This window comes from Xenia sp. Carnegie-2017, unplaced genomic scaffold, assembly GCF_021976095.1.
Source record: "Xenia sp. Carnegie-2017 unplaced genomic scaffold, XeniaSp_v1 HiC_scaffold_24, whole genome shotgun sequence".
In the NCBI taxonomy this organism is placed as follows: Eukaryota; Metazoa; Cnidaria; class Anthozoa; order Malacalcyonacea; family Xeniidae; genus Xenia; species Xenia sp. Carnegie-2017.
This window is the reverse complement of record NW_025813487.1, coordinates 260,392-287,238: the sequence shown is the minus strand read 5'-3', so window position 1 is coordinate 287,238 and position 26,847 is coordinate 260,392. Positions and strand designations below refer to the sequence as shown.

The following is a 26,847-nucleotide window of genomic DNA, read 5'->3' as shown; positions in this document are numbered from 1 at the left end:
TTCAACTAATGACCATAAAACCCAATGACATGACATGACATCATGATCGTGTTTTAAATATATGAATTTTTAACATCATACAAAAGTTGTTTCCACGATATTAACATACGTAAGGTAAATTTTATTGACAGTTTTTGAAAGAATGTTCAAAGAAAGTCACTCTTTAATTCAAACAAAATAATCTTCATCTACAACACCATATTGTCAAATGACTCACAATGAATGAGTTGTCGACATTCTTTCATTTCTATGTAGTGAACGTTTAATATATAATAAAAATAACCAAATTATCTGACCATACATTTGTATTAAAAAGTAAACCATCAACATAAAGTTTGTTCAGCGATCAAAGGTTTCTCACTTTTGGTAATTTTCACATGTAAAACAAGCGACCATCCTTACTACAATCAACATCTTCGTGTGATATTCTCAATTTCATCACAACTTTGACAATGTTACAGTGTTGAATTCTCCAAATATAAATTTGAAAGTTGACGGGAATCATAGGATAAAAAAGATCCTTACTTGACATTACAAAAAAAATAATCTCTTTCTCCGTCCGTGATATTTTTACATAATTACAAACTGACAGTTTTTCTACGGTTAAAACAAAGGATATAGACAATTTTTTCTTATATTTTTGAGTTCGTTCTTGATACCATAAATAACTGTCCTTTTGTGATATAAAGAACTTTTTATGTTCGTTTTAAGTGATATGTAATGTTAGTAAATACAATAGGTTAATATAACTAAAAAAAGGTTGAGTTAGTGGATTCATTCAGGAACATTGAGTTTAAAAAATTTGATTCCGCATCCAACATTTGTTACAACAGCTAAAGTATCTGTGTTGGAATGCATAGATATATTAAATTCAGAATTTAATCCGTAAAATTCAGCACATATTTCACCACTCTTCAAATCTACAGCAGCCAATTCGTCACTAAACGATTTACCAATGCAATACGATTTATGTACAATTACGTCTTCACCATATAAAAGATCCTTGACTTTACACAAAGTCACATTCACATCATCGTTTTCATTCATATTAATTATAAAAAAGCTCAGAAATCGATCCAAAATCTTAACTGTAACGACTGCTTGTTTACTATCACATATACAACAGTTGAACTCTAGATCATTTACAGTTATCTGTTCTTGAACAAATTCTTTAATGACAGCTGTCTTGGGTATTTCTGCAGTATACCAAGTTTTCAAGTAAAGTTTATTTTTGTTATTTCTCCATTTCCATAATGTGTATTCTGTAAAGTTTACAGTTAAAATAACAGAATTATCAGGTGATACAGCTGCTGCTTTAATTTGAAAACTATCGACAGGAAGTCTTTTGTTGTATTGTATCTCACCCTTGGTAATTCTAACAACTTTAACAAAATCTAGTTTGTCAATACAAACTAAGACATCACCAAATGTTAAAATTTCTTTAAGTTTAAATCCAATGTTTACCTGCTTTGCTTGAGTAGAATCTACAAAATTTTTAGACGAAGTGGATATCTTCGTAAGATGATCAGAACCATCCCATATCCACAGTAAACCAACTGACCACCAACATCCTAATGCATTCTTCAGTTGCATTGGTACAGTTTGAATAATAGTGCAACGTTCAATGCTCCAAATATGAATGTTGACGTGGTCACCAACAGCGAAAGCAGCAAAAAAAGATCCATCCGGTGAAAAACAACAACATTTAATTTCAAATTTCTCAAAGATAAATGAAGGTCTCCAAAGATGATCAGTTTTGAAAATTTTAAGCTTTGAAAAATACGGCACTACGTATAATTCCTTAAACGAGATGGGATAGACCTTATCAAGAAACCTACGAACACATGGACACACAACATTTGGTAAACAAAACTCGATTTCTCCTTTATCGTTGTATTTTGTGAACTGAGTGATTTCAGAAAGCTTTACAATCTGGTTTGTACGATAAAAAATACAATCACGATAATGGTGTGTTATCATTGAATGTAAACGTAGTGGATTTTTCTTTTTAGTTGAAAAAATATCGATTGCCTTTGGAAATTGAAAAACATACGAAGTCTTGACGAAGTCTGCAACAACGAACTCGGAATATTTATCGGTACATTGTAGTTTTTGGTATTCAACAGCGCATCGTCGATCGATTCTTTGCAAAGTTAATGAATTCCACGCTGTGAACACTTCGTCTATGACAAGATCATCGTCGTTCTCATTTTCTACATATTCTGCTGTAATGAACATACCAGAATCTAAGAAAGAGCAACGATTAACGACATCATCTGACTGTAAACATAATAACAAACGTCCATTGTTAACGTCCCACAACTTTACTTCAGTAGATCTATCACTAGTTACCAGTCTATTTCCGGTAGGTGAAAAGGAGCAACAACTGATGTTTCCTTGTACAAAATAAGATTCCTTTAATGTTGAATAGTCGTAGATGTCATACAGGGACATAACTAAGTTAACATTATACCACTTATCCAACGATGAATCATCAAGTGCAGTGCCGAGAATGCATCTTTCTGTAAATTCTGGAAGTTTAAAAATAGATATTTGACCATTTTCATATCCTACAGCAAGAAGTTCTTCATTGGACGACACACAAAGAGATGTAACGTTAGCACGCAAGGAGACAGTCAAATGATGATGGTTTGTTAGATATGTTGAGTCTAAATCCTCAAACCAAGAAAAGTTTCCTTGTTTCAACAAATCCTTAGCTAATAAGCATTTTTCGTTACTGCCATCAATTCTGTTTGCAATACTTTGTAAAAAAATTAAGCTTTTATCAGTCTTAAATGACTTATATCTCATTATCGTTACCTCCCTTAACAAATGAAATAGTTGTTCCTCAAGTACATCTTTTCCCAAGAAATTTTGTAGTTTCTTAATGATTTCAAGCAATTCAAACCTAATGGTATACATGTCAATGTCTTTCACACACATTAACCTCGCAAAAAACACTTTGACATCTACTGCCCAGCTAAAGTCAACATTTTCGCCACATTCTGACATTTGATAGATTCCATTCTTCAAAGCATATTTAATCATCGCAGTGTTCATCTGATCTTCAAAAATGTTCATCGACTTGATGTGTTTAAACACTTTTTCACAAGCATGCCATAAAAACTTATGTCCATTTTTTGGATTAACTGTAAACTCATGCTCTTCATAACCATCTGATTTTAACCAATCAATGAGAGACTTGTGATACACGGTTAAACAATCATCGTAAACTGGCAAAATTTGAGATAACAGTTCAATGATTTTACTGCGGATTTCAAACTTGATGTCACCAGAAAAACCTAAATAGCTAAGCAGTAAAGTTAATGGTAAAAAACCCCGACAGGCAGCCAACAATTCAAGAAATTGCATGAAAGTAGGTTCTGAGATAACAGAATTTCTGCGACTTTTCTTTGTTAACAATTCTTTTACTCTTTTGAATTGCTTTGTGTAAACACCGCTTAACCCACTAGGGACCAATTGTTGAATGTTTTCGTAAGTAAGCTCAATATTTTCTTTATTCAAGCTTAGTTGTGCGTTATACGCATAAAGAAATGATCCCTCACATTTTTTAACTAATGACAACAGAACGTAGCGATCTTCCTGCACCCGATCATTCAACTGATGTCTCAAATACCTGTGCAGGTCTTCTTCGTTGTTTTCTTCGCGAGGATGAGTTGTAATTTTCACAGGATTCATGTCTTTCAACTCCTTTTGAATAGGAAGTTCTGGACGACTGGTGATAAAGATTTTAATCCATTTAGGCAGTCGGTCAAACTCTTTTGCTATCAATTTCAACAATTCACTTTTGCCAGCAACTTGGCTTTCATCTAAGGCATCAATAACCAAAAGCATTGGCTCATGATCTTCCAATGAATGCAATGGATTATTTAATAAAACACGGAATACATCGGCGACTGATTTGTAGGAATGGTTTCTCTGTAATTCTTCAATCAGTTTACATTTGAAATGTAATATTGTATCACACATGCTACTAGCCAATGATTCTATCAACATTCGAGGATTCCTCTCATCTGATCTATTATACCTGCAGAAATGAGAAGCAGCAAGTTTCTTCTTTTCAGAATATCGTCGACACACCTCAGCAGCAAACACACTTTTACCAACACCAGGACCGGCAATCAAAATCATGACATTAGAAGCATTTTCCCTTCTATCGTTAAACCAAGTGTCGAGTTCTTTAAATAACCATTGTCTAGTGCCTTCAAGGTATTTCTTGTTAAGATCTTTTTTAAGACCGTTGAAATTACACTTTCCAAGCTTTTCGACATCTGAATATGTTTTCTCCTGTAACATTTTTTTTACTCCTGCCACATCAGCTTTTGTTTTCTTTACATCCTCATTTAAGTCCGTAACTTTGGTTGCCATCTCTTGTTTCATCTCTACAACATTTCTTTTTATTACTTTCACATCTTCTTTGATTTCTTCAGTGACATCGAGTAGCTGCTCCTCTGTTTTATGCCATTCTTTTAACATTTCAATATAATTTGCCTCATCGGTAGCGAGGGGAGCTTTCTTTAATTCATCTAATTCAGTTTGTTGAATAACCAGACCAACCAATGCTTTTGAAATTTCCTGCCACAAGTACTCAAACTCACTATCATCTACACTAGTTGTAGTTATGTGACCGTACACTTTGTTTCGATAAAACTTTATTCTTGCAATATTTGCTGAGACTGAAGTATCTGATGAGGAAGGAAGATTATCCCATCCACTATGTGGCGCTGTTAGACCACAAATGTTACGCAACAAGACAGTCAATAATGAAATATCAAAGTTGCTAATTTTGGGTGTATCATTTGAAGGGTAAAGAAGGTTCCATTGCTCTTTGTTCACTACTTTTTTCTTTTTTAATGATTCCAATTTCTTTCTGTTAAAAGGATCATTAAGTTTGTCTTTTAAGTTTGATGATTGAAGGTTTATAATGAATTGCAATGTTGTTTTTAAGGCTTGGGTTCCTTTATTGATTAAAAGTTTACTCAAACGAAATCCATTTTCCTCAATCTTTAATTTTTTAGGTGGCGAAGCCATTTTTTACTCTAGAAATGAGGAATGAGATTGTGAAAAAAGGTATAATTTAAAATTTACAAAATGTTTACAAAAGTTAAAAGAATAAAGTAAAAACAGTACTACAAGTCATTTATAAAGACTTGTGTGCTTCATTTCTTTCTCTCGATAAAAATTGTGTTCGCTGCCTAGTGACATGACCCAGTAATTGATCTTACATCAAGGCATTAAAATAGTAGACTTGATACAATGAAAAAACACAAAAAAAATAATATTTTCGCCTACTCGGCGCGAGAGGCAACAACTACCCTTCAATAGTAACTCCTAGTCAGTAAATAATATATCTTATTTGTCTAACTATCGTGTGGTGCAGAGATACGTCGTTCTTTTAACAGGACATATCAAACTGGTTTGCTGTGTTGTATGAATATTTGCTTATTAACATTTTGATAGGACTATATTGCTGATGATTCTGTTCGAGTATAAATTTAGGCTAGGCTGCAGTTTAGCGGACACCCGAAGCGCTTATGACCGCGGGCTCGTTTTTGCATGTGATTATAGGGTAGGGTTTGGGTCAGCGTCCAAGGTGTTCGCTAAACTGCAGTAGTTCCCCATAGTACCATAGCTTGATTTTAATCATATATTTGAATTATTCTTCTTTTTTGACAATCTGTTAAATCCAAATCGTCATTATTACTAATTGAAATGAAAATAAAGAAAACTATATCCTATCTGCTTTACATTTTCCTCACCAAAACACAAAACACAGGGTGAGAGATAAACAACGCAACATATGAATAAAATACAGAACAAAATACAAGTACGGACTGCACAGAGTATCAAGTTACTTGTATTTTTCGCCCAAACGAGATATATTTGACGTCTGTAATCACCACTAAAGCGTATAAATGAATGATATTTTCAGCTGCAAGGTTTTGACTATAGTCACTAAAGCAAAGTGCAGATTATACGCTCTAAAGCATAGGTAATTGAAGAACAACATAAGTATTGACTTTACTTAAAACAATTCTATTTGTGATCGTTCACATATGTGACTATCACCGATGACACAGCCGAGGATATCACGACGAACAAATACTGCCTGCCTCACTGCCTCACTCAGACACTTTTTCAGTATGGCATAGTGGTTAGCCGTGCATGCACAGCGGCTACCCACAAAAAGTAACTAGGGATAAATTATATTATTGTTATAATACAGTATAACTTGACGTCTACAACTGCTCCCCCTCTCCCCACTTAAAGCGTGATTCCGTTTGAAGATGCTACGAGAATTTCTAATAACTTAACAATTGATGAGTGTCTTCTGCATGATGAGATAACGTAAGAAAAGTACAAATAATACATAAATCATTCATTACTTTTTCTATAAACTTTAATTTCGAAATTTTCATTTGTTCAACTGGGGAGGCATCGGCCCCTATTATACTACAGACTCAAGGCAAAATGCCCTCTTGCCTATCACCTCACGGCGGGCCTGGCCTGACAGAGAAATTTCTCGACTATGTGTTGTTACACGATTTAATTCAAGTAACTAAAACAGATAGACACGTTGGAAAACAAAACAAGTATCATGATATCAGTTTCTCTGTGTACATGCTAAATTAAACTTCATCTAAGAATAAATTACGTGCAAAATGAATGATGATGAAATATGTACGTTATCATGAGTTCATTTTGACCACTGGAACCTATCTTTCCTTTACATTTATACATTGTATTGTTTACTTAAGTTTAATTATATTAAAAAATAATGATTGATGATGAAATATATACGTTATCATGTGTTCATTTTGACCCCAGGAACATAAGCTTTAGTTTACATTTATACATTGTACTGTTTACTTAAGTTTAATTTATTTAAAAAGAAATGTCACATTATGACGTGGCATTTGTGAATGTCAAGCGCATCACTGACTCAGAATTATTTATTATCAAACCTTTTCTTCGTGTAAGAGCCGCAATTTTTATAGTGGATAATTTGAAACAAAATATGAAACCTACTTTCCAGTCGTGGTATTAAATATAGCTTTAAAAGTCACTTATAGAATCATTCAAACGATTTTCATTTGGAATGGAAATAAACATAGATTTGTTTATAGTCATACTTCATACTACGCAATGCTTCGGTATCAAATTTGTTAAGTTAGAAATGTAAATACAAAATCTCGGTTAACTTACCTAAAATTACCTTTGTTTTAGAAATAAGACTTCATATACGACGATCGTGTGGACAAAATTATGCTTGCTTTAGTTCTTTACATGTTACATACCTAACGAAAGATGAGAAATTTAATATAAACAACGCGACTACATACATATCAGTTAAAAAATAGTAATCATAATTAATTCATACATTATTGAAACATCAACTTTTTATCCATATGAGTTTTGTTACATAAACACATTTAAATAACAAACGAAGATGAAAAGTGAGTCAGGATCTCCTTCAACAAACAATATTATTCTGTAACTAAGTATACATCACTGACTAAAAACATTTGTTATAGAAATAAAAATACATAAATTAGAACCTCATGCAGAGTACATAATAAAATTGTGATATGTCGAATTCCAAAGGACTACTGCTAAATTTTACAAAGTTTCACAAGTTTTAACTCAGGAATAGAGAATCACCTATTAAAGACAGGTAGTCCGTGATCTGTGGCCGATTTTCTTTCATTCCCGTTGGACACCTCAAGGAAGGTCGTGAAAAATTCAAGACAGAACGACTTTTACATGCTTAACGCAGTTTTACTTCTTGTCATCTCCAAAAAGCTGCAGTTTTTTTGCTATATTACATTAAAATTTTAAAATTTGTAGCTCATTACAATTTCGGAATCCGCTATTTTCCCTGGGAAACTTCATGTTATTTATATTTTGTGTGCTAGTGCCAGACCTAATAAAGAGCTATTCCGCACGATAATACTGGCAACATAAATAAAATGTCTGAAAGAAATACATATTTCACTCGTGCATTAGGTTGGATTTTAGCAATTGTTGCGAAGATAATATTTTGAAAGTTATAATCGTATTGTGCAAGACAAGGCGCGCTTTTTTTAAAGGTCTGTCTCGAATTCGTCGTCAATGTCATCATCTAAAAACTCCTCTTCCTCAACATCATTGTCGTCATCAATATCTACATTCGTGCATGCAGTACACGACCATACATCTGTGTACTTCACTCCTGCTTTGTTACATGAACAACGTTGGGAGTTACAGCCATGTTGCAGCCAGTCTTTCAACCACAATGAACGTTGTCAAGTAGGGAATTCGGCGCTAGGGGAATGGTCATCCATGCGATTTCAGACTTGCAGTTTCCCGTCACTCGTTTGCCACCCATTTTCATCCGGAGGAGTAATATCCATTTGTGGTTCTAAACAGAAAGGCCAAAGCGCGGCTTGGTACAAAAATGTAAGTTCCATAAACTTCCATTGCTAATCAAGAGTTAGTGTAAATATTGCTAAAGTCATTCTTATTGCATTCTGTATACAACTGAGAGGTATTTTGCAAAAAGAAGTTAAAAATCTCAGTTAAGAAGCATAAAATCTCAAAACACCAAGCTAGAACTCAACATTATATGATTCTTAGAACAAACTTAGCTACTATTTGTTTACAATATGTCAGAAGTGGTAAACTTTTGTATTTTTCAACAATCTCTTTCATAGGTTGTGATGATTGTTAATCTTCAGTTAAGGCTTTATGCTCAAGATCATGTTTTACAATTCAAGAAAGAATATTTTTCAGTGAGCCATTTCAGAAGCCAGAAAGCTGGGGTTTTTTGCTTGGGTTGAAACTTGTTTTATTGTAAATTTGATTAGCGAGGACTTTCATAGATAAAAGTTGTCTTTGTCATACCATGAGAGTGAAAGAGTTCTGGCACATTGATTGAAAAAGTGATCCTGTATATATATTTCTCAACAAGAAATGTAGTTATGATTCTGATCTATACATACTAATTTACTAATTTACTCTGTTGTCCTTTGATAAAAGTTTATAATGTTGATTTAAAATAAAGAATATCTGAATTATTTTTGAAGTCATTCTTTATATAATCAATGCATGGAAACAGCAACTAAAGATGGTTTTGGGACATTGGTATGTAATGGAGACAAGATCCTCTGTTAGAAGTAAGTGAGCAAGCACTTTAATGCTTAGTGTAGGTTCTACAAAACCAAAAAAAATGTTGTCCTTCTATATTTAAAAAGAAGAGAAATTTTAGAGTTCTACTCTTCCAAAGTAAAGAATGGACTTCACTTATCCTATGTGGAGTGACCTTGTAGAAAGTGTGGTCAAAACATTGAATCAAAGTAATTCTTGTGTTTAGTGAGTCTAATAGCCTGATAGCAATACTTTTAAAACTTTATTTTTGCTCTTGCATCACTTAAAGCAGGTTAATCAGAAAAGCATGTACTTTATGGAGTCTGTAACATAGCTGTAAGCTGCTAAATGTTTGTTCTACAATTTTTACATTTATCTTAGGCCTTTGCATAATGATGTGCCTCTTTAAAAGCTTATTAACAAAAAATTCTTTAGTGGTAATGATCAATTTCTTACCAAGCTTTAGTGTTTAAGGAAAAATTTATGGAAAGATGCGTTGCTATCCTTCGAAAAGTGAAGTTGCGCGATTTAACCATGAGTTCTTAAAACTGACAAGATTTAGGTCTAAAACAGGCTTCTCCTATGTTGGTACATAAGTGCAAAGGTGACAGTTTAGGTTTGCTTCCAAAATTTTCGATAGAATTCTTCATTTAAAACTTACATTTTACTTGGACTTTATTAAGAGTCTCGCCTTTTTGCCACCTTTCAAGATGGCGCCGTTAATAAATTTGCCTCACCATGACAACGGCAGTTAGATCAAAGAGTTCCGCACCAAAAAAATGGCGACATTCAAAATTGAAGGAGCGAGGAATTTTGAAATTCAACCGCGAAATACTAAAAAACTGCAGCTTTTTAGAAGTGACAATAAAAAGAATATCAAACAGCAAGTGACTTTCTATCTATTTTGAAAATTTTGCGACCTTCCTTGAGGTGTCCAACGAAACTCATTTTTAAAGCATATTTTTGAGGCACAGATCACGGACTAAGGATGCGAATGTCAAAGATTAAGACACGATATTCTAAACTGTAAATGGATTTTCCCCTTGATTAAGCCAAAATTCCATACATGTATATTCTTGCATAAATCAATTCATATTATAAAAAATCTTTGTTAAAAGTTTGTAAATCATGAATACATTTTAAACATCAACTGCACGCAATTATATTTAGTTATGATCAATAAAGACACTGTAGATACAACAGTAAAGGTTGCAATGAAAGTATACATTAAAACTGTTAAACTAACATGATCAAAAGTATAATTTTAAAAGCTCACTTTGTTGCATGAATGAGCATTTCACAAAAAATGGATTCGGTCGCGTTCTTCCTCTGTTTAAATACATTCTTCCTGTGTGTAGCATTTGCTTATTTCGCTTATTTCCTTACTTTCAAAATAAATGGTTTGTACAATACAATCATCAACCTTTTTCAAGACACCCAGAGATTAGTCAAAAGTGGCGTCGGCAAAGAAGGGAGGTGATGCATAATTGGACATGTCCCCCCACCCTCTACATAAATTTTCACGCATTCCAATGTTTTCTATAGACATGTAAAGTTTGTATAACTCCTGCATCATAAAAGTTCTGGCACCCGCACGCAACATTTCGTATTATTGATCGTAGATGTCAACTAGATACATACAGAAAATGTACTTAGAATTAGATAGGAAATGAACAAACAACAAACAAAACAACAGAATATAAGTAAAGTATCATTACTGATTGTTCAAGTTTATATCCAGATCGCAATGATTCGTATATTTTCGATAAAGAGTTAGAAGTAGTACTAGATTACGCGTTCGTAAGGCATTTTTTTTTTACCTCTGAAGATGACTACCGCTAAGGTTGTCGAAACGTCAGTCAACAACAACAAACACAGTCCTTCTCTGGATTATACCAACCTGGACGATCGACATTTACAAACATGTAACGATACTCCCGGGTTCAAACCATCTACTTTATTTGTAACTTTACATTAACAACAATATTGTCTTGATTCTAGTGTTAGTTACAGTTTACAAAAAAATATTCAGCATCTTACATATAGAAAATATTCTCATGTTATTCTGCCTTCCCCACAACTTTAAACAGATTTTACTGTTCCTTAACCATGCAGCGTATGGTCGATAATTAAATAGTTGGTATATCAACTTAGATATGATTTCTCGTGCATGTTTATTCATACTTCATCTTGAGGTTTCTTTAGCTAATTTGTTAGGTCGGTAACGTAGACATAAAATCTCGCTTTATTTTTGTATAAATACCTTTGTTTCACAAGTAAAACTTCATATATGACGACCGTATCGACAAAATTATGCTTGCTTTAGTTCTTTATATGTCACATACCTAACAAACGGACGAGAGATTTAATATAAACAACGCGACCACATACATATCAGATTAAAAATGATGATCATAATTCATACCTTACTGTAACATCAATCTTTTATCCTTGTGAGTTTTGTTACATTAACACATTTGAATAACGAACGAAGATGAAGAGTGAGTCAGGTTCTCCTTCAACAAACAGTATTAAAAAAAAATTAATGACATCTATGTAGAACATTCTTGTTATATAACTAAGTATACATCACTGACTAAAAACAATTGTTATAGAAATAAAATACATAAATAAGAACCTCATGCAGAGTACATAGTAAAATTGAGATTAGTCAAATTCCAAAGAAGTACTGCTAAATCTTATAAAGTTTCACAAGTTTTAACTCAGGAATAGAGAATCACCTATCTAAGACAGGATTTGAATGCCAATCATTAAGACACGATTTTCGAAACTGTGAACGGATTTTTCCCTTAATTAATCAAAAATTCCATACATGTACATTCTTGCATAAGTCAGTTCTTATTATAAAGAAACTTTGTTATTGAATAAACCATTGTAAGTCTTGAGTACATTTTTAACATCAGCTACGAAAAATTGTAATTATTTATATGTTTAATAAAAAAACACTGTAGATACAACAGTAAAGGATGCAATAAAAGTAAACCTTAAAATGTTAAACAAACATGATTAAAAGTATAATTTTAAAAGCTCATTGTGTTGCATGACTCAACATTTCACAAAAATAGATTGGTCGCGTTTCTCCTTTATATGAAAACACATTATTCCTCTGTTTGACATTTGCTTATTTTCAAATTTTCTTACTTTTAAAAAGAATGGTTTTTTTGTATACAACTATTAACATTTTGCTAGACACACAGAGATTAGTCAAAAGTGACGTCAGCAAAGAAGGGAGGTGATGCATGAATGGACATGTGCTCCCCCCCTTTGAAGTACTATGAATTTGGAAATTCACAAAACCTATAAAATGAAGACAAGTAATTTAGCTTGATTTGAAAATTACGACTAAAATGAATTACGACGCTTAAGAAAGGTTTTAAATTTTGCGTTTAAAACTTTAACTCTTTTCAATGAATTAAAATCATTTTACGCCTCGCAGAATCCCTGTTACCGGGTTCATGTGATCAGGCTCTTAGTTTACTGGCTGCCGCTTGCCATATCGTCAATCCTATTCGTCACAAAATGCAATTTACTGGCTGCCACTATGGTAATCACATGCGTAATAAGATATGCCTGGCAAGAAAAATTCAATGGAGTGGCTCTACTGTATGTTCTCTATACTGTTGTTAAATATTCTTTTTCATCTCATGTGATTTTTTCTTTGAATATATGAAAATTCAATCTCTGCCACGAATATTGGTTAATTTATGCAAACTTTACTTTTGACCAGAGATGGTACATAGTAATTCTCTCAGTAAATATTGATGTTATGCAAAGTTTTTCCTCCCATGACCACCCCTAAAGTGAACCTTCTAAACAAAACATGTCAAGAACTTTACAAAAGTTATTTCTTTTTGTTTTTGAAAGTTAGAACTATGTTGACATTGCAATTTTAGTGGGATGTCAATTTTAGGATTTTCGTCCCGGATTGAAAAATTGGCACATGTACCATGTTGTTTGTCGTGGTCATTTTACACCTTCAAGTTGAGATTACTTCTGGTAAGTGCATACAAACTCTTATACAAGTAGTTCTTGACCACTAACTCATTCATTACACGTTTGTAATTGATCATGCGGCGTGCATAAATTAAACATTTGTTACTTTTTCAAAACATGACGTTACTAACGTTACTAACATCCATCTCATTGTTGCTAATCCGTAACCCTGAGTTAGCATTGGTTAGTAACAAAGTGTTGCACTACGAGTCTACGACAGACACACTATGTTTCACCAATACCAATTTAAAGTATAATCTCTAACGATAGAGTCTCATGTTTTCAAACGTCCTTCCATATTTTCTAAATTTCAACATGCTACGGTCGTTTACTGCATAAAAACAACACCTTCCATTACTTAACTTTATAAAATGTTATTTTATGCATGCACAGAAGCACAACACAAACAGAAATACACGAACGCAACCAGAAGTAAACTATTTTGAATTTACTCGATAAATTCCATAGCATTTTTAATTCAAGTAGTGCTCTTTTAAATAAGTTGAAACTGTACGTGTTGTGTTGACGCAGGAAAGTTGTTAATGAACATCGTATCAGACAATATATTTTACGAGAACTCAATGAATGCGGTATTATGCTTGGATATAGAACTATTTGGAAGCTTTTGCAATCTAAGTATAACGTGCTAGTACGTTATTTGGCTTTTCAAACTATGCTCAAAGAAATCAACCTTGAAGCAACGAGACCTCCACGAGCAAACAGACTAATAAGAAGAAAGTATTTGAATCCACGCCTTAAATACACCTGGTAAGATAAACTGAAGCCGACGGGTAAGATAAACTGAAGCCGTATGGCTTAGCATTTCACGAACACATTGACGGCTTTATATTTAAATTTATCGGCTCTCGGATAATTATAATCAAAATTATGCGAGAACCTATAAATATAAATAAAATTACGCCAAAGGTCATCGTGTCGTGGTCAATTGTGCAAGAGAAATTGAGTTACATCAACTCATTTTCTAAAGATGATTGACTTCAAGGCAATGATGTGGAAACTTGGACAGGACTTGTTTTTATATTTATTTCGGTATTCGAATGAATTTTTTGAAGCATAAGATAACAAAAAGCTCTATCACAAACTTATGGAGGGTGATCTCCCCCAAAATTAATAGCTATATTTTGAATTACTAATGCGTATTTTGTCCTTTGCAATGTGCATTTTGTCTTGATCATATGCCATTCTGGAATTTCATAATCGGATTTTGTCCTGTACAATTTCTGTTAAAACTCATTTTGTTGTTGAACATTCCATTATGATGACGTAACATTATTCGTGACTTGCAAAACATCAAATTTTACTCAATCACATTATAATTTATTCATAATTTATTTTCTTCATGCGGTAATAATGAAAACAAAATAAACTAATTGTTTTACCTACAAGTCTACAACCCTAAAACATGGCAGACAGGTTATACTTTGTAAGACTCCTTCACAATTCTATTTTGGGTTGTATTGCTGACCTCGAAGGAAGTCCAGATCGGGATTTTTGCGTTTTTTGCGTTTTTCGTATTGATTCTCTTTACCATACTACGTTGCGATTTACTGAAGTATTCGAGCTTGAAGAGGCTGTTCTGCAGTTAATCTCAAACGCAAAAGAACTTTTAAATGTCAATGTTAATCATGATATTAATCCATCAACGAAATATTGACTACAACTATGATGACCTTGAGAGATAAATTAGGGAGTTCGTTGACGCACATGTTTGCTTAAAAGGATATTGTTCCTTTGGCATAAACTTCAGTTAAACAAATGTGTACCCACATAAGTTCCTAAACATGATGTGCAGTCAATTTTGCGAGAAATTGACGAAGAAGAAAGCTAGGGAAAAAAGGGTCATCGACTTAAAAGAAGAACTTGCTATAATCCGTCCTAACTACAACGTGATGGATACCAGTAACGGATCTAGCGATGCACCTGGCACAATACATAGAATTGTTCTCATGTAGTCAGGTACACTATTTTAATAGGATACTGTAACGTCCCTGGCTGAAACTTAGCCCGGGCTGAAATTGCTTCATGTAATTGGTCCTTTACTTAGCTAAAACTTCTGCCAGCCATTTTTATTGTTTTTTGTTACAATAACTTGAAGTGTTTTATTCGAAGATTTGTGCTAAGATTGATTAAATAATGTAGACTTACTATACAGTAATAACTAGGGGAATTAAAGCACATATATCAGCGAACGGGGAACAAAGTAAAAGGTTAAAAATGAACCAAACAAGAAACTTCCTTTACATAAAAACAAATGTGCTGCTTTACAGCTTCCCTTTTCGGTATTTGTTCGCATGTCTGCATTTTTCATTTAGCAACCGCCATGGCGAAATTTTCAACCTGTTAGTGGCCATTGCTTGCGCGAGCAATAACTACGAAACGAAACTTAATTGAGGAAACATCTGGCCCCAAGAGAGTCACAACACGATGCTAAACACATTATGAGTGTCCGCCTAAAACTTTGTCAATCTCGAGTTCTTTAACGTAGACCGCATGGAGTAGTTAAATTATGATGCATTTCACTACATATGGCCCTTAGAAGGTTAAGTACAAGTTTCGGTTAATAGAAAATATATAACACTAACAGGGACCTGTTATGACTCACATCAAAGCAGTTTTTCTCTAGAAATCCCATGTCTGAAAATAGTGACATTTAAACCGGTACGAATCTTATCCTGTGAGAATAGACGAACTTAGTAGCTATCATAAGAGCAACAAGAATCACTTTGGCAATATCGCCAGTATATTTTTGAACGCTTTGTTTGTCATTTTATCAGACATCAGAAACCAAACAATTAAAAAATTTGTTCTTTGAACAAACGTCTCTACTTATATATGGCAAAATTCGTGTAAATCAGACGTACCTGTGTCGAGAGGAGTGACGAACTTGTTTAAATCAGAAATTTGCCAATAGTCCCTAAAAAGTCTTGAGAAAAATTCTGCTATCTGCTTCAATGTGATTGCTTTTAGAATTTGTGAAGCTCCTTATCATAGCAGACGTAGAGTCGCAGTCAAACACTGCAGGTTGCTAAGATAGAAGGAATGTTGATGAAATTGAACGAATCTTATTCGTTGGCGAATATTTAGTTATGCCACTAGCAACTGTTGCTACCATGCAAGAAAAATTTTTAATGAAAAACAGTGGATTTCAATAAATGGACAGCTGTTTTTACATTTGTAGTTCACCCATTTGATCTAAACTCTCCGAAATTACGTCCTCTCGTTTGTATTTAGCATTTCCTTGACATATAGAATTAGCATATCTTATAAAACTTAAATAGTCTGCAAGTGAAGAATGTCAAGTCACGATAAAACTTTTACATACATAAATTATTCGTAATGACAGGAGCACTACATGCGGTCGTTTCCACAAGAACTAGCTAATGCAAGCCTGAAAATTCAACTAGAAATCTTATATTCTATAATAATAAATTACATCATAATGGTTTCCATCTTAGTTTTCAGTGTGTTCTCCTCGAAACACTCCTTATTCATTTCACTTTAATATAACAGTGGAAGAACTAAATCAAGTTCGTATTCTTTTCTTCCCCGAATGACAACTAACAACTTTAATTTGCATAAAAACAATAAAACGCCTGCGTTGATTGGTTGATAGCTGCGCCTCATCAATTAAATCAATCAAAGAGTATTTGCTAATCAATCATGAATACATGTTAGAGGAAATATTAAAACCTTTGCTTTGAATTTATCTTTATTAAATTATTGTTATTTTATAAAAGAGATATAAATATGTTTTTGCTCTGATCTGCTTTCGAGTACTCCCAAAGGACTCCTCGGTTTTAACATTTCCACAATAAACATCTTTTATTTCTTAAAGTGGTTCTATGACGAAAACTTAACGTTAAAAAATCATCGATTTTAGCATTCGATAGTTTAAACACATATCAATTATTGCTTTCGTAAAATGTAAGCAAAAATAATAATATAACGAGGGAGTTATGAACATTTGAAATGTCTAATTTTCATGTCCGCCATTAAAATCGGCCATTTTGAATATTTGCAATCAGCAAAGGTCAGTGACGTCATAGTCTTAACACGGCAAGAAGCGCACATTGGAAAGTATACAAAGTAATACATAAATAGAGCAAAAAAATGTCAAATTCATCGAGATCTAGCTCGCTTTCTGAGTCTTCGATCGAGACAAACGCATCGATTTCTTCATCTGAATTTGTGACGGCAAATTCGAACGAATCTAATTCGGAAATTTTGCCATTTGTTGATAATATTGAACCGCTTGCTTCGCTCGATGAAATTGCTGAGTACGAAGCTGCAGTCGCAGAAGAAAGGCGGGTTGAAGACATGCTGCAAGATCGTTTTGATGCCCGTGTTGATGTTACTTCATGGTAAGATGGCATTCTTAGTGTGTTACTTTGATTTGAATCGTCTGCCGTTAGCTATGAGAACTTTATGGAAACATACAATTTGGCCAATATTAAAGGTGTGAATGTGGCCACTGTTCGTTGGATCTTGTTGTCAACCCTCAAGAGTGCCGATGCTGCATGGAAATAGAGCAATGCCGTGGTAAAATGTATCAGTTCGAAGTCGATGAAAGGAAATGCATTTTGGATCACCCTGGCTTTAACGAAGTTTGCCTGAACGAATTTGTTCTTCAAGCAGCTTCGTTAGGTTTAAAGACCAAAGGTCATCGCATGATACAGACACTTCATTTTGTATTTCCTTTAAAACCTTATATGTGTAAGTATATAATAATTGCAACTTGTGCTAACCTGACGCCGCTCTCTTGACTTTGTTGGTGTTTGTGATTTCTTCCAAATAGTAGGTACGGCACCAGATTTGAGCCGTCTAGTCATACTACACAAATGGAATAAACGCTCAAAACAATCATCCGAGAAGTGATTCGAACAAATCATAAATCGAATTTCGCGCGAACTCGGATTAAAGTTTGCGCGCTTCGTCTGAACAAATTTAACCCAAATTCTTATCAAAGACTCGTCGTTCGGGCTTTTATATAATGAAATGCCTGTACTTCTATCAGACTTATTACTGCAATCTTGCACGACACAGCGTGTTGAAGGCATGTTAAAAAAATTGAGTTATACATCCTTTTATATCTCTATTTGTATATAGTGTTATATTGTAAACAGCCGCGAGTTAAGACTATGATATTACTAAAAGTATAATGAACTTAAGACCTGTTTCAAAGGTAGAACTTTACATAAACCAAACGCCTTAAAGACGAAAGAAAATGAGATGAACTTCCTCATTATTTTTTGTTTTAAATACGTTCGGCTGATGTAAAGTTGGACGTTTGAACTAAACCTTAGACTGTCTTAACTACTTTAGAGCATATTACAAAATCACGAGTTATTTATGTTGTGGATTTTAAATTAGTTACGAGGAAATAATCCAGATAAATATTCGACAATTTCATTTATGAAAGTTAATGTTGAAATGACACGAAATAAATATCGTAATAAATATCAAAATATAAAAAGTCTAAATTAGAAGATTTTTACATTTTGTTCATATTATTGAAATATATTAATTTTAAAGAGCATCTTTATTCAATCGTACAAACTTTAGTTCTAAAAAGAAAATGTGAGAAGAAAATTTATGTTTAGTTGTATTATAGTTTACTTTAAAATTTAACGTTGTATTAAAAATTTTATTTATTCATAAAAAATTTAGATTATTTCTGTAATTACTTGGTAACATATAGTGCCTAAAATAATAGATAATATACTTACTGGTTTCAATTCTTTGCTTTTCTGCCATTTTCTGGATTTTTAAGCTGTAAAAAGAAAACATTTTTGAATCATTTTAAAAGCAGTCCGAGTTTAAAAATAGTAAATTATTAACACATAAAGACGCAGATCTTTCAAAGAAAAAAGGAAGATAGAAAACATTTTGCCATTAACTGATTGATACATTGATATGTATAATATATGGATAGTATTCATTGTTAAAAATTTAACGTGAAGTTGTGCAGAGTGTATGCCCCACATTTCTTTAAATATATATTGACGATGTGATCATTTTCTGCTTTAATGCGCTTTATATGTTTCCTATCGCTTTTGTTGATCTTTGACATTTAAAAAACATGAAGTGATACTTCTAGTGAAAAAATCAGATCTGATTCGTGTTCATGCATAGCTACTGAAAATGGGATGTATAAGCTTGTACGAGCCGACAAAACATAACTTAAGGAGTTGAAATTCTCTATCGATCTTCCTGTCCAATTGATAAAAATTTTGCTGGAATCAATGCTTTGTAAAAGGAATAAAAACGCAAAAACTGTGATTTTCTACTACAAATGTATAGTAAAGTGGGTCCTACAGCCCCCCCACGAAGGTCATAAGCAAATGCGCACATTTCCGGTTTCAATTTTCCTATATTTTATACATGGTGCGCTATCCATATATTATACATATCAAAGGATTTATACCTTACATGTTGACGAAGCACTGATTGGCTAAAAAATTAAGAAAGACAACCAATTGCAAACTATTTTATAACAGCCAATACGCAACGGTGAACATTTAACGAAATACGAAGGAGGGGAGAGAATGAGGAGACATGTGACTCAGTTATATGGAAAGGAAAAAATGTTCTTGAGTTTCTGTATCCAGAATATATATTTATCTATAGTATAGCTCATGTACTTCAAATGTTTTATAGATAAACTAAAACGTCCATTTCAAAATAAGACAGTTCCATTGTTGCATACAGTACGTATAACATTTTAATAAGTTTAAAAAATCCACTATTCAGTGTAACGTAATCATGGTTTCGAGCTATAAGCCATTGAACTAAAATACATCTGGAACGCTACCTGTAATAGAATAGTCTAATAAATTCTTGGAGCTAAATTTTACACCCAGACACGCATGTGTTGACAATCAATTTTCAGAATCTCGAAACACTACACACGCGTGTCTGGGTGTAATCTCGCGTGTCTGGGTGTAAGATTTGACTTCAATTATTTGCTTCAGGTAACGTTCCATGTATTTTAGTTCAATGCAACAAACACAATCCTGTGAAAACTATATTTATACACAACTTAACTTTATATACTCACTCTATTTGTTGGTGCTACAAATGCATCTATGACCAACCATTTTTGCGTCAAGATTTCAACATCTTTATCTGTCAGAGGTTCACGAATACGTAATTTGACTTCAATCTTTCCACCAATCGCCTTGCGACCTTTCTCGGGATCCATAAGCTGCAATTGTAATTAAGTCCACTTACGGCAGCAATCGTTCTTACGTACGTAAATTTTAAATCAAGATAACATGTATTTTAAGTGACATTAAGTATGATGTGTTTATCAAATAATGGAGGTCTAACTGGAAAACTAGTTCCAGTCTTTTTTCTGCCTTTACAGATCACGTGGCAGACATTAAGAAGATGGTGAAGTCTGAAATGCTACATTGGGTAAACATGCCTATATTTGTACAAAGCTTATATTAAACGCGTATAGTTCGGCATTTTAGCTTACCGAAATGTTGTCTTCAAATTTTAGCGGGTGGGTGGCCGTCCAGTTATATATAGTTCAATGATTTAAACACAGTTTCTGCAATTATTAATTCATAAAGTTAAAAAAAATACCACACATTACTTACATTAAGACATCGTGAATTTCACATCTATTATCAAACGGTGATAACTTAAGAGAAGTTTGACCCAGCGTCTTGTCACCTTTCCGAAATCCTCTAAATGGTTTGAACATTTACTGACGATAAAAAATATTTCACATAATGTAAAACAATGAAACATCCATCTCACGTACGACAAACCTGTTGTATTTTATTTCAAATTTCACACTTTGTTGTCGAAATATTCTCGCCAACGATCTGTTTTTTCTGTCGATAGATATCTTAAACTTTTGATCAAATTCTATACGAAAAAACAGCGTAATTGATCATCGATGTAGAATAATGAATTTAATGAAGAGGGAAGGTTCTAGCATATCAAAAAAGCTTACAACCACAACATTGGATATTATTGACGTCTCAAGAACTGAAGTAAAACGACCATTCTGTCTCTTGTAAAAATATTTCTCCCCAGTCTCCCTTGCCACTCCAATAACAACAACATAAGATATTAATGACGTCATGAGTACTTAAGTAAGACGACCATTCTGTCTATAGCATTGCACTAAAATACATGGAACGCTACCTGTAATACAAAACCCTAATAATTTTTTGAAGCCAAATTTTACCCCAGACACGCGTGTGTAGTCAATCAATTATTACTCCGCGAGAGAAACTCGAAACACTAAACACGCGTGTCTAGGGTAAAATCTCGCGTGTCTGGCGTAAGATATGGCTTCAATTATTTGCTTGAGGTAGCGTTCTACGTATTTTAGTTCAATGGTCCATAGTAAAGCAGCTCCTCCCCAGTCCTCACTCACCCCTCAATACAAGATCATAAAGGGGTCCAAGGCTGTACGATATCAAATAAAACTTACCAGGATTAATGTTGTGTTTGATGGTTTCCGTGAAGCCAGTTTGAGGTTGATCCTAAAGTTGAGTATTTTTAAAATTTAGTGTAGACAAATAACATTGATTTAATAAAAAGTAAGAAAGTGTTTGTTACATGACAAGAAAGTGTTTGTTACAAAATCTGTCGTTTGCAAAACATAGAATTTGTTCAACGGTAATGAGAACAACTGCTTGAACAATGATTTCATTGTCTAACAAAATTGTTAACAATGCTTCCATTGTTTGTCACAATTGCACGCTCTTGCGTTGAGTCTAATCATACAAATATGTCAATTCACAGTCATGTTGGTGAATCATTGTAGTGTGAATGTGATTTTTTTTATAAAATAAACACAATGAAACAAGTGCGCTGATTGGTCTAGAGCCGTGTTTGCATTAACCTGTGCAAAACACATCTGAGCTCAACCAATCAAATCAATCAAAACAATCAATCAGTCAAAAAGAATTTGCAAATGATCATTTTGAGGAAAAATTAAAATGTTTGTCTTTTTCGCATTATTGTTACTTTATAAAAGAAATAAAAGATGTTTTTCGTGTTTTCACAAGCTTATGCAAACCTCGGAGACGTTTGTGAGAACTCTCGAGCTTGTGCAACCCTCGACCATCGGTCTCAGGCTTGCACTGATCTGCTCTCAAAGGTCTACTTGGTTTGCATAAGCCTGTGTAAACACATCTTTTTTTTCTTAAATGAAACATAAGCCAACTTACGTTTGGAAAGGGAAATTCATAGGACACATACACTTTCATATCGTCTTTGTTGTAACCTTGAAGTATATTGAAATTTTTTAAAGATTGATTTTCAAGGTTTATAGATGTATGTATCAGATCAAACATCCATTGTTTGACCTGACACGTATTAATCCTCTAGACACCTTATTAATCCTCTAGACACCTTATAATTCCACTATATTTTATCCTAAATCCTTAAGCACAAAGATTTTAATCCAATTCAACAATAAAGAAGAAAAGACATATTTACCTGAAGGAAGTGAAATATTGATGCATTTGACGATTCTTAATTCACAATCCTGGTCACCCAAATCTGTATTCGATCTGTCAGGTTGAAAATAAAATAAACATAAAATAATTATGTTAGTGTTTGTTAGTTAAAGGTGTTTGTGAAATTACTGCAGTAAAAGCAACAAATAAAACTAACTTTACATACAGTAGCGTAGTCAGTCTTCGAATTTAGTCACTCTAACCAAATGTTAGAACATTATTATTTGTGAACTTAATGTTGGGGTGTTAATGGTTTAAGTAGGTAAGAAAGAGTTGCACAGGGTTTAGATAGGCGAGAAAGGGTTGCCCAGGGTTTGATAGGTGAGAAAGGGTTACAAAAGTAGCATGACTTGACTCGGGGTGTCGGCGAGTGACACGCGATGAGGTTGCGAGAGACGAGTTGCGATTGAGTGAGTGACACGCGATGCAGTTGCGAGTCACTCGAGAGTGACGAGTTGCGATTGAGTGAGTGACACGCGATGCATTTGCAAGTCACTCGAGAGTGACGAGTTGCGATTGAGTGAGTGACACGCGATGCAGTTGCGAGTCACTCGAGAGTGACGAGTTGCGATTGAGCGAGTGACACGCGATGCAGTTGCGAGTTACTCTCGAATGTGAGAAGTTTGCTAGTGAATTTAAATAACTCGTAAAAATTTTTTTCTCCAGTATTTGAAATTGACAAACATAATCTTAAGTGTAGTGACAAGTAAAATTCGTTGAACATTTTGAAGGCAACGGTTTTATATCTTTTTATGAAACATGGGAGCAAAACGACTATTCATTTGAAGCAATATCTCGGGACCTAATGACGTTAAAATCTTTTGAATTTTTTACAAAAGCATTTTAATCACTTCACATTTTTCATGGCACAAACGTTATTCGTAAAGCGGTAGAGACCATAGAGAAATGTAAAGTAAATGTCACGCAATCAATGAATAAATGGAAATAGCGCTCAAACATTTTCTTCTAACTGTCTTAGATTATGGACATATATAATCTTAGGAAAGAATGCATTAAAAAAACGAATTTTCTTTAAAGCCAAATATTTAAGGAATGTAGCTATGCGATGAGTGTACGTATAATCTTTTGAATTCGGTACTGAAAGAACTTCGTTGACCTGGAGTTTTGGATGTAGTCGCTATTGATATAAAGGCCATAGACATTTAATAGCAAGAACGATATAAGACCACGTGTATAGTAAATGGCTAGAACTTTTGCGATTCACTTGCCAGTAGAAATGTTTCAAATATGAGATTGGTTTCTGAAACAATTTCATTGACTTCACGTCGACAAAAATGAATGGGATGGTGTGATTTTACTTGTCACTACACTTAAGATTATGTTTGTCAATTTCAAATACTGGAGAAAGAAACTTTTGCGAGTTATTTCGATTCACTCGCAAACAGTACGCCTCTTATTCACTCGCAAACTTCTCACACTCGAGATTGACTCGCCTTTGACTCGCCATTCGATACTCGCGAGTCAAGTCAACTTGCCACTCGAGGTCGGTACGGTAAGGTTTAAATACATAGGTGAGAAAGGGTTACACAGGGTTTAGATAGGTGAGAAAGCGTTGCACAGGGTTTAAATAAATAGGTAAGAAAGGGTTGCACAGGGTTTAGATGGGTGAGAAAGCGTTGCACAGGGTTGCATATGGTGTAAATAAACAGGTAAGAAAGGGTTACACAGGGTTTAGATAGGTGAAAAAGCGTTGCACACCATCACCATGACTCTTCTTCTTCCTCACCCTAACAAATCCCTCACCTTAAGTATTATCAAAACCCTATTTATCCTAACCCCACCCCACAGTGTCCAACACTGAAAGAAATTACGCCAAATTATGAAATCTCAATTGACATTAAGAGCAGAAAGTAAAACGCTATTTCTAGTTCGAAATTTATTCAAAATCCACTCAAAATAAGAGAAAAGAGAAAATACATTCACTCCATGGTTTTTAAAGTTTAAAATAAACACAGTAAGATAATAATCACCTGACGTTATGAAATGTTCTGTTTTCATAATGATAACAAGGAGGATTACCATGTTTGAAAGAATTTTGTATAGAATGGTAATCATGTCGACAGTTTATCTCCAATTTCTCAAACCTTAAATAAAAGTAAAAATACGAACAAAATATCTCAAATATTTCCAAAGGTTCTACTTTGTTGTGATTTTATGCTCCCCCTCATTCCATAAAAATCCCCCCCCCGTTGGAGAAAAAAGAAACCAACAGACAGAAACAAATTGAGATTTCACCTCGATATAGACTGGCAGAAGGACTGGGTCCAGTAATGTCATGATTATGTCCCAGGGTGGCAGCAATAACATGAAAAAATGAGCAACAAAAACATTACTTTGGACTAATCCATGATGACAATACACAATTGACATTCACACACAGATAAATTTCCTGTACACACAATATATGATGGCGTATGAACCTGACAACAAATATGGAAAACCTGACTTTTAATCCTCACTTTATTCTGGAGATGACTACCACTAAGAATTACAAAACATCAATTAACATCAACAACAACAATCCTTCTCATGACTGCACAAATCTGAACAATCTACATCTACAAACATGTAACAATACTCCCAGGTTTAAATCATTCACTTTATTACAACCAAACAATTATATATTAGTACAGACCATATGGCTACTGATATGAATGCCATCTTTAAAATTTAAAATTTTACATGACAAATTAGAACAGATAAATAAACTATATATTTAGAGTTTGGATATGTGAGAATGCAGACAAGAAAATGTTTTCAAATGCACTTCATTATCAAATAATGCATTGATAATATGTACAGTAAAATACAGATTTGAGTTTGTATTCATGTCTTTTAGTATTTTCCAGTGATTTATTACTTATGACATAAGTTTAAAACTATGTCTACATCAATGAAATGGAATTTGAAACCATATCCATATCAAATTACTCTACTATTTGTATTGTATTAACGGTAAAAGAAATGTTATACTACAAAGAATTTTATGTAAAAAAATATTTTGCTAACAAGTATACTTACCCTTCATCAATCAGCTTGCACTATTTTGATCAGAAAATAATACAAAATAGGCATCATGAAATTTAATATTTCTTGACTCTGGTACATTACAAAAATATGACAATATCAACTTCTTAAATACAACTAAATATCCTACGGCCATTTAATACTTCCATTGTTACTACAAGACTATACATATGTGGAGGAAAGAAAATTATCAAAGATTGTTTTGGATCTTTCAAAATGTTACAACTGTCTGTTTAATAGTCCATTCACACTTTATATGTTCTTTTGAGTTTATTATCTAAGGTGAACTATTTGTTTTTGTATTTATATGAATGGCGCAGTGAAGGTGTTCATATGCACAAAACAATTGCTTTTTAGCAAAATTTGGAATCTCACATGAAAAATTTACAACAAAAATTCAACAAGGTAATTAAAGTAATATCAACTCAGTTATACTTTCAAAACTAGCGATAAACTATGGCTATGCAAAGAATTAATTAAAAGCTACACTCTCGAAGAGTTCACAAAAATTTACACAAACTGTACGACCAAAATAAGGAAAATGAAAGAATTTTGCTACGAGTTATCAATGACAATGAATGAATGTCGATGATACCACGTTCGCATTATTTTGTCGAGCTATGAACTATAACAATATTCTCTGTTTAAGTTTTTATTAAGTAAATAGTGATGTCGGATGAATAGCTTTAGAACATTGAGTTTTGATGTCGTTAAACATTCACGGTGTACAAAAAACACAATTGATTTTATTAAACTTTCTGATGATCAGTGAAAGACTCTCAATGAAAACAAAAGGTTTCCAAAGAAATAAATGATCATAAAGTTCCGAAATTTTCATAGCGTGGCTAAACTTGAGAACTGACTACGCTACTTAACACAATCGCTTTTATAGAAAATTGATCGATGGTATTTCAAATATTAGTTGTTTATATAAATACCTTGGTAGAAGCGTTCAAACTTTGGAGGTACTTGTCTTCTTTGGCATAAGAGAAAACTTCAAGCAAAGTAGAAATGATTAAATATGATTTATTACATTGAAACAAGAAGGAAAAGTTTCTCCCTCAAATAAAAATGCAAATAACAAACTAGAAACAGGAAACATTGAGTTGATGTACTTCATGTAATAGAACAT

General features: G+C 33.4%; 2 protein-coding genes and 1 pseudogene across 8 annotated transcripts in view; all 3 read right to left on the bottom strand.

The window, feature by feature from the left end:
* The window catches only part of LOC124450876, an 87,547-nt pseudogene that overhangs the window by 16,109 nt on the left and 44,591 nt on the right, over positions 1 to 26,847 (bottom strand).
* LOC124450856 overlaps positions 404 to 26,847 on the bottom strand; it is a 36,980-nt gene continuing 10,536 nt past the window's right edge. For 2 of the 7 annotated variants that reach the window (XM_047001518.1, XM_047001519.1), the window contains one exon: positions 404 to 5,060. In XM_047001518.1, the coding sequence (XP_046857474.1) occupies positions 775 to 5,052 (4,278 nt within the window). In that variant the 5' untranslated portion in view covers positions 5,053 to 5,060 and the 3' untranslated portion in view covers positions 404 to 774. Of the gene's footprint in view, positions 5,061 to 5,750; positions 6,083 to 7,227; positions 7,320 to 7,402; positions 7,500 to 11,410; positions 11,493 to 11,572; positions 11,613 to 26,847 lie in introns of those variants that run through there. The other 5 variants (XM_047001517.1, XM_047001520.1, XM_047001522.1 and 2 more) reach the window with 5 other exon arrangements.
* Positions 20,240 to 26,787, bottom strand: LOC124450872 (coiled-coil and C2 domain-containing protein 1-like). Its single transcript, XM_047001543.1, has 8 exons — positions 26,654 to 26,787; positions 24,659 to 24,772; positions 22,648 to 22,721; positions 22,377 to 22,432; positions 21,635 to 21,686; positions 20,961 to 21,060; positions 20,787 to 20,876; positions 20,240 to 20,386 (listed from the first exon to the last, which is right to left on the bottom strand). Exons 4-8 carry the CDS (start codon positions 22,413 to 22,415, stop codon positions 20,311 to 20,313), a joined length of 357 nt encoding a protein of 118 aa, XP_046857499.1. The 5' UTR covers positions 22,416 to 22,432; positions 22,648 to 22,721; positions 24,659 to 24,772; positions 26,654 to 26,787; the 3' UTR covers positions 20,240 to 20,310.

Coding starts and splice junctions, on each gene's coding strand:
- LOC124450872 (XM_047001543.1), bottom strand. CDS start 22,415: ATGAAAGTGTATGTGTCCTATGAATTTCCCTTTCCAAAC. Junction 21,061..21,634: donor CAAACACAACATTAATCCTG/GTAAGTTTTATT, acceptor TTTTTCGTATAG/AATTTGATCAAAAGTTTAAG. Junction 20,387..20,786: donor GAAATTCACGATGTCTTAAT/GTAAGTAATGTG, acceptor TTACAATTGCAG/CTTATGGATCCCGAGAAAGG.